We start from the raw sequence: 12,419 nt of genomic DNA, 5'->3' as shown, positions 1-12,419 counted from the left end.
AGACCCTTCTTCAGACCTGTGTGCTGGCATAGACTCAATTAATCGAATGGTGGCCTCTATTGCATGGAGGAATAGATAGTATTTTGAGATTTTTTTTTAAGGTTACAAATATTTTAAAGTTTTCTTTCATTATTTAAAATATAGTACAATTCTTCCACACACTTTGTACTGTTTACGAATCACATTTGAGGACTGAATTGAACCAACTTATTTTATGCAATCAGGTTCAGATATAATATCTCCCACATTATATTAAGAACATTGAAAATACTTATTAACTTCAAATAGAGTGAGAAATATATTTGACATATCGTGCATTTCTAGATTTGAGTAAGACCCATTCCTCAAAAGCAATATTCCACATTAAATCTATTGATCAGCAATGAGATGCACTGGACTGTTCTATGAATGATCTGGAAGCCAAGCAGAAATTCTTTCTTTTGAATATATTATACTGATCGGTAGGAAGGAATATTTTTCTAATCTTTAACATCTATCTTATACTGATCTATTATTAACTTTATTTTAAATATTGAAGTACAAGCAGCAATAACTTCTCCCTGTTTACATTCCCTAATAGTGCATTTGCAGAGGCAGGTGAAAGCAGCGAGTTCAAGACCATTGAAGACATTGCATTCTACAGGTATAGTTCTGTTCTTGGAGGTAATCAGGTTAGGAATCAAATTTCCCTTTCTCAATTTTCCTCTGTCCACTCTGCCGTGACTTGCACTTGCAGGCACAAGAGACTTCAGATACTGGTGTCTGTACCAAATAAAGGATAGAAACTGGAGGAATTCAGTGGGTCTGGCAGCAGCTGGGGAGGGAAACTGATAGATGATGATTTGTGTGGAGACCCTATATCCAGACTAAAAGAGTGGAGGGGAAGTAGCCAATCTAAAGAGGTGGCGGGGTGACACGACAGTAAGAGCTGGTAAGCAATAGGTGGATACAGGAGAAGATGGGTTGATTGTCAGATAACACACGTGGGTAGGGGAGGGGCATGAGGAGATTACAAAGGCTGTGAGGTGATAAATTGAGAACAGAGGGTGCGGATTGTGGAACCTGATGGGAAAGGAAGGTGATGAATGAGAGGTGGTGGAGGATGGGAACTGAAGGAGGGGATGTATGAGCAAAATGGAGTGGCAGCGATCCAGTGGAAGGAATGTTTGGGGGAGGGGAGGATATAGAAACAGGGTGACAGTGTGCGCGGGGCATAAGGTTGGAAGAGGCCGGAAGTAGGAGGAAAGAGAAAAGGACAGAGGGGTGCAGGTTACCTGAAATTAGAGAAGTCATTGTTCATGCCATTGGCATCGAATGCCATAGGCAAAGTCTCCGTCTCACCTGGAGGATTGTTTGGATGGAAGTGAGGGAGGGAGGGAGGTGTAGGGACAGATGTTACACCTCCTGCAGTTGAAGAGAAAAGTGCCTGGGCAGGGGTGGTGGAGAGAGACGAGCAAACCAGAGAGTCATGGAGAAAGTGGTTCCTGCAGAAAGTAGCAATGGGTGGGGAGGAGGAAGATGTGACAGGTTACATTGTAACTGACAGAAATGTGTTAAAAAATGATGCGCTGGGTGCGGAGGCTCGGGAGATGAAAGGTAAGAACTATGGGAACTCTATCCCTGTTCCATCTGAAGGGAGGTGGGGTGAGAGCAGAGGTGTGGGATATAGATGAGATACAAGTGAGGACTTGGTCACCACAGTGATTTATGCTGATCGGAGCAATGGATGTTTTTGATAGAATTAGAACAGCTTTCAGGTTTTTTAATTTGATCTTTTGATTCAACACTTGCAAGTCCAACTGTAAATGCATTTAGAATCAGAAGAATTTACAGCACAGAAAGAGATTATTCAAGTTCAAGTTCGAATTTATTGTCACGTGCACCAATTAAGGTACAGTGAAATTTGAGTTGCCATATAGCCATACTAAGTGAAAAGCAACAATACATACAGCCACATAGAATAAAATTTAACATAAACATCCACCACAGCGGAATCCACATTCCTCGCTGTGATGGAAGGTACTGTAATAAAGTTCAATCATCTTCCTCCTTTGTTCACACGTGGTCAGGGCCGTTGAACCCTCCACAATCGCTGCTGCCGACGGTCCGATGTCTAAAGCCCTTGCGTCGGGATGATGGAAGCTCAGCTAATCACATCCAATTTGGCTTGATTACTCGGTGTCTGGGATTTCGTTGAGGGGGGATGGGGATGCCTTCCTTTATATACCAGCAATAAATGTATGCCTGGACATTTGAAACAAATAACACCATTGTGATGCAGGAACATTTCAGTCCAGAAAACTGTCTGAATTCACAGGAAAAAGCATACCTCTCAGATGTGCATAACCAAGATGTTACTTTTATATTTAGCCTCCCTTTTGTTGCTAAACTAGTCCAAAGCTATTTTTCCCTCTTGCTTCCTGTTGCTGGGTACTGAAGGTTGGGGCACATTGAGCTGACTGATTGAAATGGTTCCTCTTATGTTGGAGCCCAAGGCCTTTGAATGCTTTTTGTAGTCAAGGCATTGACTTTGCAAATGAAGCAAAATGATTTGTGCTTACTGGGTGTCACAAAATAAATACTTTATTGATCCCCTCAGGGAAATTCAGATGTCCAGAAGCCCCCAACCAACAAACCCACAGATTCAAAACTAACGCAGACAGAAAATACATAGAATACAATGTGGACACTACCTGAGAGCAATAAATACTTAAAAAGACCAATAATTAACAGTTAAAAATTAAATGAAAAATTGCAAAATGCATCCCCCTACAGCCTAGCGGTCCGAATTATAAAACCTAATGGCTGCAGGGGTGAAGGATCTCCTGAACCGCTCCGTTCTACAGGGCAGGGAGAGGAGCCGGTTGTTGTTCCGAGTGCTCTTTTGACTCTCCAGAATTACATGGAGGGGATGCCCGGGGTTTTTCAGGATGACCTGCACCTTGTGCCTCATACGCCTCTCAAGCACATCCATCCCAGAGTCTAAGTCAAAGTCAAAGTAAACTTTATTGTCAATTCAAATAATGCAACAAGTAGTTACACAGAGGATTGAAATTGCGTTTCCCCATACTCCAAATGTGCAAGTAATATTTATAACACAGACAGACTATATACCAATAAAGATAGACAATGTACATATACATTATATAAAATATACACAGTGTGCCAGAGTGTAGTAACATTTTGAGGTATGTTATTAAGGTGCAATAATAAAAGGTGCAATATAGAAAAGTGCAAATAGCATACTGCAGACATTGAGTTAAAGTTATTTTGACAGTCAGTTGGTCTTTGTTTGTGTAATGTTCATGGAATTTTCTTGAGTGTGTTGAGTAGTCTGATGGCCTGAGGGAAAAAGCTGTTTTTAAATCTGGTGGTTTTGCTCCGCATGCTGCGGTAGCGCTTGCCGGATGGTAGGAGGGTGAACAGTTTGTGTGCTGGGTGGGTGGTGTCTTTGATGATATTGGTTGCTCTCTTGCGACAGCGAGATGGGTATAAGTCCTGGATTGCTGGTTGGGGTGATCTGGTGATCTTCTCCGCTGTCCTCACCACTCTCTGTAGGGCCTTCTGGTCAGCAGCAGAGCAACTGCCATACCAGACTGAGAGACTGCTGGTAAGAATGCTCTCAATGGCACCCCTGTAAAAAGTGGTGAGGGCAGAAGGGGGGAGGTCGGCTCTCCTCATCCGTCGAAGGAAGTGGAGGCGTTGCTGTCCTTTCTTGACTAGGGAGATGGTGTTGGTGGACCATGTCTGATCATCTGTGATGTGCACTCCCAGGAACTTGGTGCTTTTCACAGACTCCACTGCACTGCCATTGATGGTGAGTGGGGTGTGTGCTGTCTGTTTCTTCCTGAAGTCCACAGTTATTTCTTTTGTTTTATTGACATTGAGTTGAAGGTTATTCTACTCTCCCCTCCAGCACTGAGCTAGCTCGTTTAACCAGTTTGTCCAGCTTCTTGGTGTTTTTTGCACTAATGCTGTTGCCCCAGCAGACAACAGCGTAGAAAATAACACTTGCAACCACAGTGTTGTAAAACAAAGGAGGCATTTTAGTGTAATGATTTAAAGATTAAAAATGTTGCAGACAAACCTTCACACAATATCATCATCAGCCACTTTTGAATACATTTAGGGACTAATTAATATCAATTACTCAAGAGTCATGCTATTTTCACATTTGGGTCTTTATATTTGAAACATAGGTGACTTTCATTCCTGCAGTCCAGGGTCTGGATTTGAAACTCATTCTTAGTGGGTAGAGACCAATGATAAATCCACTGCAATGCTTGTCTTTCAGTTTAGCCATGTTGCACAGAGACTGCTTTGCAAATGCAGAGATTTTTGCATCAGGTAGGAGAATCAAAAAACCAGAGGATGTAGGTTTAAGTAGAGGGGCAAAATTAAATAGGAACCTGAGGGGCAACCTTTTTACTCAGAGAATGATAGATATATGGAAACAACTGCCGGAGGAGGTAGTTGTGGCAGCATTTAAAAGACTCTTGGACCGACCAGTACAAGGATAGGGCAAATACGGGCAAATGGGACAAGCATAGATGGGGCATGGTGGTCATCATGGACAAGTTGGGCTGAAAGGCCTATTTCCGTGCTGTATGACTAAGACTATGTTGATGTTTGTGTTTGCACCTACAGACCTTGCTTTGAGGGAATGCAAACTGCTGCAGTTTTGCTTGTGTGTTTACTTTATTGTATTTTTATTTTATTCACAAGCGACGGCTTCTAAATTGATGCATGCTTCCTTTGGTGTTTTTGTAGTTTCTTAAGAAGGTTGAAGGGGGGCCTTGTTACAACATAGAAATACTAGATTAAAGAACGTCATTCAATTCGCCAGGAAAATTAAAACAAAAATGAGCAAAGATGCCACCTTCTGACGATTAATTGTAATTGATATTTTCTAAACCTAAAAGAGTAATGGAGCATCTATTAAAGATAGACTAGGGGAGCTACCTGAATACGGAAGGTCTGGGTCAACAAATGTTAAGGGAATTAGCCTTCGTTCTTGTGGTCGTAGGCACACTGTCATTGCCTTCACTGTTTGAACTAGAGAGGGGAAAATATTAGCCTGGGTTTTTCTCTCTCTATACCTCCTCCCTCACATCCATCCAGTGACCTCAGCAGTCCTTCCAGGTGAGACACAGGTTCATGTGCACCTCTAACCTCATATAGTGTATTTGGTGCTCCCGAGATGGCCTTGTTTACTTCGACGAGACCAAGCATAGACTCGTCAACTGTTTCGCCAAGGTCTACTGGATTGCCCTTTTAACTCCCCTTCCCATTCTCATACTGAACTTGCTGTCCTGGACCTCCTCCATTGCCAGAGTGAAGGTGCACGCAAACTGGAGGAACATTACCTTGTATTCCACCCGGATAGCTTACAACCCTACAGTATAAACTTTAAATTCTCCAATTTTAGGTAATTAGAAACATTGAAAATAGGTGTAGGAGTAGGTCATTTGGCCATCATGGCTGATCATCCAAAATCAGTACCCAATTCCTGCTTTCTCCCCATATCCCTTGATTCCGTTATCTCTAAGAGCTATATCTAACTCTCTCTTAAATATATCCAGTGAATTGGCCTACACTGTCTTCTGTGGCAGAGAATTCCACAGATTCACAACTGTTTGGGTGTAAAATGTTTCCTCATCTCAGTCTTAAATGGCCTACCCCAGGGGTGGGGAACCTTTTCATGTTGGAAGGTCGCATTAAGTTAGCTGTAATCTAATCTGTAATCTAATAAAGTCGCATCCAAGAAACTTCAATTAGACATACTTCAAAATGTACATTATTTTGTTAAAATAGACCTCATGACTTTTTTTTATTGTGGCCGTCAGTCAGGGAGGATTATTTTGTTGAATCTTCTTTTACTCTTTAGTATTTTAAATACGTTCATTTTAAGATAAAAATAAAAATAATAAAAGACAAACAAAAACATACTAATAAAAATAAAAGGATTTATTCTACAAAATTTGGATTCATTCAAAAGGCCGCACTAAAATGGCCTAGAAGGCCGCAGGTTCCCCACTCCTGGCCTACCCCTTATTCTTAAACTGTGACCCCTGGTTTTGGAATCCCCCTACATCGGGAACATTTTTCCTGCATCTAGCCTGTCCAATCCATTAAGAATTTTATATGTTTCTGTAAGATCCCTTTAACCAACAACCCCCCACCCTGTTTCTCTTTTATGGCTACTCTGCAATTACCTAGAATTACTCTGCAGGGGGAAGTTGAGTGACAGCAAGATCAAATTCTACAATACTCTCTTGCTTCTTAGCTCAACAACAAAATATATACAAACGAAATATATACAAAAAGAATGGTTTCTTGGATAACGTTTAGGGGATAAGGAGACTATTTCAATCTTCATGTGAGAAATAAAGTAAACCAGAAATGCAAGAATTAATGAGGTAGTTTTTTCAGTAAAGTCACTGCACTCAGTATATATTATAACTTGCATGCATAATATAACATTGCATGCATGAGTTAGTTTAAGATGGACTTGGACAGAGGATGAAAATAACTGTAAAGTAGTGAGTTCATTGATGTATTGACTAAAGGCCTTTAATACAATTGAAAAGAGACTTCATATGGGAGTCCTAATGAGTGCAACGTGGAGACTTTATTAAATATTTTGAGAAAAAAAAATAGTGTACTGAAACTTTAGGAAGTATTGAAGCAATTTACAGTCACTAAATAAGGAATGTGGCTATTTATTGCTTGGCCAAATGCAGCCTATTTGTACAAGTGCCACAAAGAGGAAATTATATATAAGACAGACTTGGTTGAACATTAATGCTCACGCCACTATTGTTAGCCCTGGTAACTGTTGTCACAGCACTTAAATCTGTGTAGAAGATTGGTGATTAAATTCATCATGTATCACCAATAACTTAATGTTTATTCTTGCTTCTACAGGCGTCAAAAAAGGTTATTGCCAGGGAACTCTCCATATCATGGCTTGCTGGATACAATTGAATTATCAGATTGCAGAGCCAAACTGCATCTCCTAAATGAAGAGAATAAGGTTAGCACTAGAGAGAAAGGGTTCTGTCTTAATTTCCCAATGGATCTATAGCAGTCCCGGTAATACAGATATTGTAAGCACAAAATAACACATTTTCTGTGTGTAATTTCATAGTGAATCATTTTTATACATGATTGCATAAAAGTTTTGTTTATTATTGTCATGGGTACCGAGGTACTGTGAAAAACTTTTTGTTGTGTGTTATCTAGTCAAAGAAAAGACTATACATGATTACAATCAAGTCATCCACAGTGTATAGATACAGGATAAATAGTATAACATTTAGTGCAAGATAGACTCTGATTAAAAGTAGTTCAAAGGTCTCTATTGAGGTAGGTGGGAGATCAATACTCTAGCTCGTGAGAGGATGGTTCAGTTGCCTGATAACTGCTGATGTCTCAGCTGCACATGGTAACTGAGATGGTGTACACAATATATATGTAATGTAATTGCATATGCTTTTAATGAGTATAAAGATCTTGAAACCTTTTTTTTATTCCATTGAAATGTTTAACATCCAGAAATGAAATTTGAATTAAATTATTTTAAAAAGAAACATACATTTCACAACTGAACTTTTAAACTTGCATTATTAAATATTTTACTTGAAACTCTCAGCTGTGTCCAAAGGTCTGGGATTAACATAATTACCCTTGCTGTGAACTGAAGGCAGCTTGGGCAAACTGAGTATCTGTGGAATTTCTGTGGGAAATGATGTGTGCCTATGGTGACACCATTATTCCTGCCTCAGGCGAAGTTGATTGCATATTTCATTGCAAAATCAATGGTACTTGCTGTAACTCACTAGGTTAATTTTATGTGCATAATTTTGCACGTAATATTTATGTAATTATCATCCATTCGCTTAATTTTTGTTGGAGAAATTACCTTTCAAACGGATCTTGCTGCAATTTTAGTTATGAGTTCACCTTGTTGCAGTTCACAGATACTCTTTTTAAATAGACTCTATAAATATACTTTATTTGGTGCATGTTCTTCTCATATTCAATTTTCCTGCTTGATATCCTGTCGTACAAAATTCTCCCCATCTCAACCTTGAGTAAAGCATCCTCAGCTCTCTGGGGTAGACAGTTCTATAGGATAAATACTTCTCTTCAGCCTTGCGTAGTTGACCCCTTATCCTGAAACTATACTTCCAAATTTTAGACTCCTCACCAGGAAAAATATCTGCGAAGAAAGCAAATGTTAGAGCACACATTCAGCACACCAATTCCAAGTCAACCATCAAGCACCCATTTACACTAATCCTACAATATTCCCCTTTATAATCCACTTTTCGATCAAATCCTCCAGATTTTACACTCACCTGCACTTGAGGGGTAACTTACTGCGGTTGGTTAACCTATTGACCCACTCATCTTTGGGCGTGGAAAGAAATCGGAGTAACCTGGGGAAACCCCCACAATCACAGGGAGAATGTACAAGCCACCCCGGCAGCACCTGAAGTCAGGATTGAACCTGGTTGCTGGAGCTGTGAGGCAGCAACTCTACCAGCATTTCCACGGTGCCCCCATGTTGTGGCAGGAATTTCATTGGACAGTGACGTTGCCACCCATGAGACAGGCTGGATCATCCGAACCATGTCTGTCCACCATGCTAGTCATGGTGATGACGACTGAGTTTGGTAGGCTGGTCCTGTGGTTAAAAAAAAACCAGAAGGCTGGAAGAATTCAACAAGTCGAGCAGTATCTGTGGAGGAAGATGGTGTTAGTCAGTGTTTCAGGTTGAACCCCTGCATTGGGGTCGCTCACTGGTTCTTGGAAAATCTAATGCATGATGAACTTAGTGAGAATATGGCAGATGGAATATAATGTGGAAAAATGTGAGGTTATCCTTTTCAGCATGCAAGGAGAAAGAACAGTATGCATTATAAGAAGATAGACACAAAAAGCTGGAGTAACTAGTGGGACAGGCAGCATCTCTGGAGACGAGGAATGGGTGACATTTCGGGTCGAGACCCTTCTTCTTCAGAATGATGGGAATGTGGGGAGAATAAAAAAGGATTAGGGAAGGATCGCTGTAAATGAGTTATTAGTGTTTGGTGTAGACTCAGTGGTGAAAGAAAGTTTCCATGTTTGAACTCTATTCCAACCACATTTTATATATTATCAAAAGCATAGAATCATAGAATGATACATAGTAGAAACAGGTCCTTTGGCCCAATTTGCCCACACCGGCCAACTAGTCCCACCTGCCCCTGCGTTTGGCCCATATCCCTCCAAACCTGTCCTATCCATATACCTGTTTAACTGCTTCTTAAACATTGGGATGGTCCCTGCCTCAGCTACCTCCTCTGGCAGCTTGTCCCATACACCCACCGAACTTTGTGTGAAAAAGTTACCCCTCAGATTCCTATTAAAGCTTTTCCCCTTCAACTTAAACCCATGTCCTCTGGTCCTCGATTCACCTTCTCTGGGCAAGAGACTCTGCATCTACCCGATCTATTCCTCTCATAATTTGATACACCTCTATACGATGTGTACCGAGTGGAGGGACTGGGTTGCCATTACCCCAGACCAGAAAACCACGAGTGTGCTGCTTGCGGCTTCCAGTCATGGAAGATGGGAGAGGTAATTGTAGAGAACGTGGTAAGTAAAGAGCAGAAGACCACAAAGGGGCAGTGTTCTGGGAGCTGGCTGTGGTTGGGCAAAGTGGGTCAAAGCTCTGAAGTGTTGATAGTATGAACCAAGCGGAGAAGCCAGCTGACTGAATTATTTACAGAATGTGCTTAGTCTGTGGTGTCATGTGATACAAACAGTGTCAGGATTTAATTGGTTATGGTTAATATGATCAGTCAATGATGTTGATAATTGAGGTCGTTTTAGTCATATTTCAATGGTGCTAATATTCAAGAGCAGATTGCTTCCCCTTTTTAAAAGTCATGATATTTTCATTCCTAAATAATGAATAAGAAGAAAATTTGACAATAGGTAATCCAAACTACTGATTTCAAGTTGTAAAGATCACTTGCATGTAAGGTGTAATGACCAAGGCTGCTTTTAGCAATGTCCTTTATATGTTGTCAACATCTTCATTAATCTGTGTGTTGTAATGATTTCTTCATTAATCTGTGTGTTGTAATTATGATTTGAATGGATTGAGACAGGTGTGTAAATAAAGTTTAAAAGCATACTTCTTGTCCTTTAAATTTCAGGTTACACTCTTTATGGAGCTCTTTGTTCTACAGAATAATGTGATCAGAATAAAAGTGAACGAGTTGAATCCATTGAAGCCGAGATATGAAGTGCCTGATGTTATCATTAATGAGCTTCCCTCTCAAAGGTTAGGTACCTTGTACCACTTATGAAGCCTGGTAGATACTCTTCTTTTTTTCCACAACTGCTGCAACTTGTAATAGATGGTAGCTGAATGTCAGTAGAAACAGGCGTTACATGAGAAGAACAAAGGAATGCAAGAAAATAGCTGGAGTATTTGGCCCTTTGAATCGAAGCTGCCATTCAATATGATCATGGCTGGTAAGCCCCAGCCTTAAATTATCTCCTGTGTCAGTTCCCCACAGCCTTCAGTTCCTTTATCTTTCAAAAATTAATTGACTCCACTTTCAGTACTTCTGGTGATTTAGCCACCAAAACACTCTGGGTGAGAGTATTCCTGCAATTCACCTGAGATTCGCCACCCTCTGCAAAAAGACATTCTCCTGTATCTCCAGACATAAGATGAGGAGGCAGTGGACAGAAGTAATGGCAAAAGTTAATGCCAACATACAGTCACTGCAGGAACTGGTTTAATGATTGTATTGAACTTACATGTCTTACCAACTGCATCACTAACTCGTTAATGCATTCCTATTGTACACATAATACTCTCCATGAATTATTAGTTTAGTTTAGTTTAGAGATACAGCGTGGAAACTGGCACTTCAGCACACCAGGTCCATGCCGACCATCGATCCCCGCACATTAACGCTATCCTACACCCACTAGGGACAATTTTTACATTTACCAAGCCAATTAACCTACAAAACTGTACGTCTTTGTAGTGTGGGAGGAAACCGAATATCTCGGAGAAAACCCACGCTGGCCACGGGGAGAACATACAAACTCCGTACAGACCCATAGTCGGGATCGAATCCGAGTCTCCGGTGCTGCATTCCCTGTAAGGCTGCTGCCACAATGACCACCCTGATAGGTCTTCACTTTATAAGCTTTGACTCATCTTTACTCGCTTAATACTTCTATTTGCCTCATATCCACATGAAATGGATAAAATATTCTGAAAAATTGGGAAAAGTCAAGCAGATAGGCTTAAAAAAATATTGAAATTGAATTTCTGGATGGAGATTTATTCTCTTGAATATTTAGATCCATACCTGTTATTTAAGTTGGGTCGACTGAAATTATCTCTTAGATTATTTATTACAGAAGCAAACTCTTTAACTAATGTGAGGATTGCAGACTACCTTTGAAACACAAGCACTGAAATGGGTGTTGTGGTGGCAAAAATGACATGATTGTAATGACTGGATTTCTACCCTAGCCTATACACAGAATGTTAGTCTTTAAAATTAATTGGATATTTTATACCTTTTCAGGTGCATGGGTGTTTTTTATTTTATTTACATTTGTTTCTTGCACTTGTCCAAGATGGAAAGTTGTCATTTGTGGCAGGATCCCTGCTTACAATCTGTTGTGTTTTCCAGTCTGATTATGGTATGTAGGGATGGACTCTCTGTAACACTGGCCACGGTCGACGGAGGCACTCAGATTCTAATTGTCGCCAAGCCGTTTAGAATGGAAGTTCGTGAACACGGCCAAATGTCCATGAGCGTGAATTCTCTCGGTCTTTTATACTTTGAACATCTCCGCAAAAAGTCACAATCCGAAGAGTAAGTTTTCCATACGTCAATCTATGGCTAATCTGTTTCCTAACTTTGCTTGCCTCAGTTTTATATTGCTTAATACCCATTACTAACAAGAATCCTTAAGTCACTGTTTTAAATGTTGATATCACCCTTGAATATCTTTGCTTCAGCTTTGTTTGGAAAATAAACTCATTTGTATACCAGCTTTTACAAACTGGGATGCTGCATACTGTAGCACTTTACAGCCAATAAAGCTGCTGTGACTGTTGTTATTATGTAGGCATTGTTGTATTGTAATGTTATGCGCCCTGGGGTGAACATTCCCCATAGGGTGGTATGATCAAATAAAATAAGGTGAATGGAGAAATAGCTGATGCACCAAGTTAGTATCTGGGCCCAAGGTGTCCTGTTGGGATGAAAGTCTTCTCACTTATCTGACCTTGTAAGCGAGAGATTTTCAGTCTTGCCACATTACTGAAAGCATTCTGTGAGTCAGAGTGACAGAAGTTTACTATGAATACTATCTACACTGTATCTCAA

At 40.4% G+C, this 12,419-nt stretch overlaps 1 protein-coding gene across 5 annotated transcripts in view; it reads left to right on the top strand.

The window, feature by feature from the left end:
* Positions 1-12,419, top strand: part of ganc (glucosidase alpha, neutral C) — a 68,734-nt gene that overhangs the window by 3,540 nt on the left and 52,775 nt on the right. The window contains exons 2-5 of one of the 5 annotated variants that reach the window (XM_033026699.1): positions 581-643; positions 6,928-7,036; positions 10,212-10,339; positions 11,718-11,903. In XM_033026699.1, the coding sequence (XP_032882590.1) occupies positions 581-643; positions 6,928-7,036; positions 10,212-10,339; positions 11,718-11,903 (486 nt within the window). Of the gene's footprint in view, positions 1-578; positions 644-6,927; positions 7,037-9,561; positions 9,646-10,211; positions 10,534-11,717; positions 11,904-12,419 lie in introns of those variants that run through there. The other 4 variants (XM_033026703.1, XM_033026700.1, XM_033026702.1 and 1 more) reach the window with 4 other exon arrangements.

Source organism: Amblyraja radiata, chromosome 9 (assembly GCF_010909765.2).
Source record: "Amblyraja radiata isolate CabotCenter1 chromosome 9, sAmbRad1.1.pri, whole genome shotgun sequence".
Taxonomy (NCBI): domain Eukaryota; kingdom Metazoa; phylum Chordata; class Chondrichthyes; order Rajiformes; family Rajidae; genus Amblyraja; species Amblyraja radiata.
The sequence above is the reverse complement of the archived record's forward strand: the minus strand, read 5'-3'. Positions and strand labels throughout refer to the sequence as shown.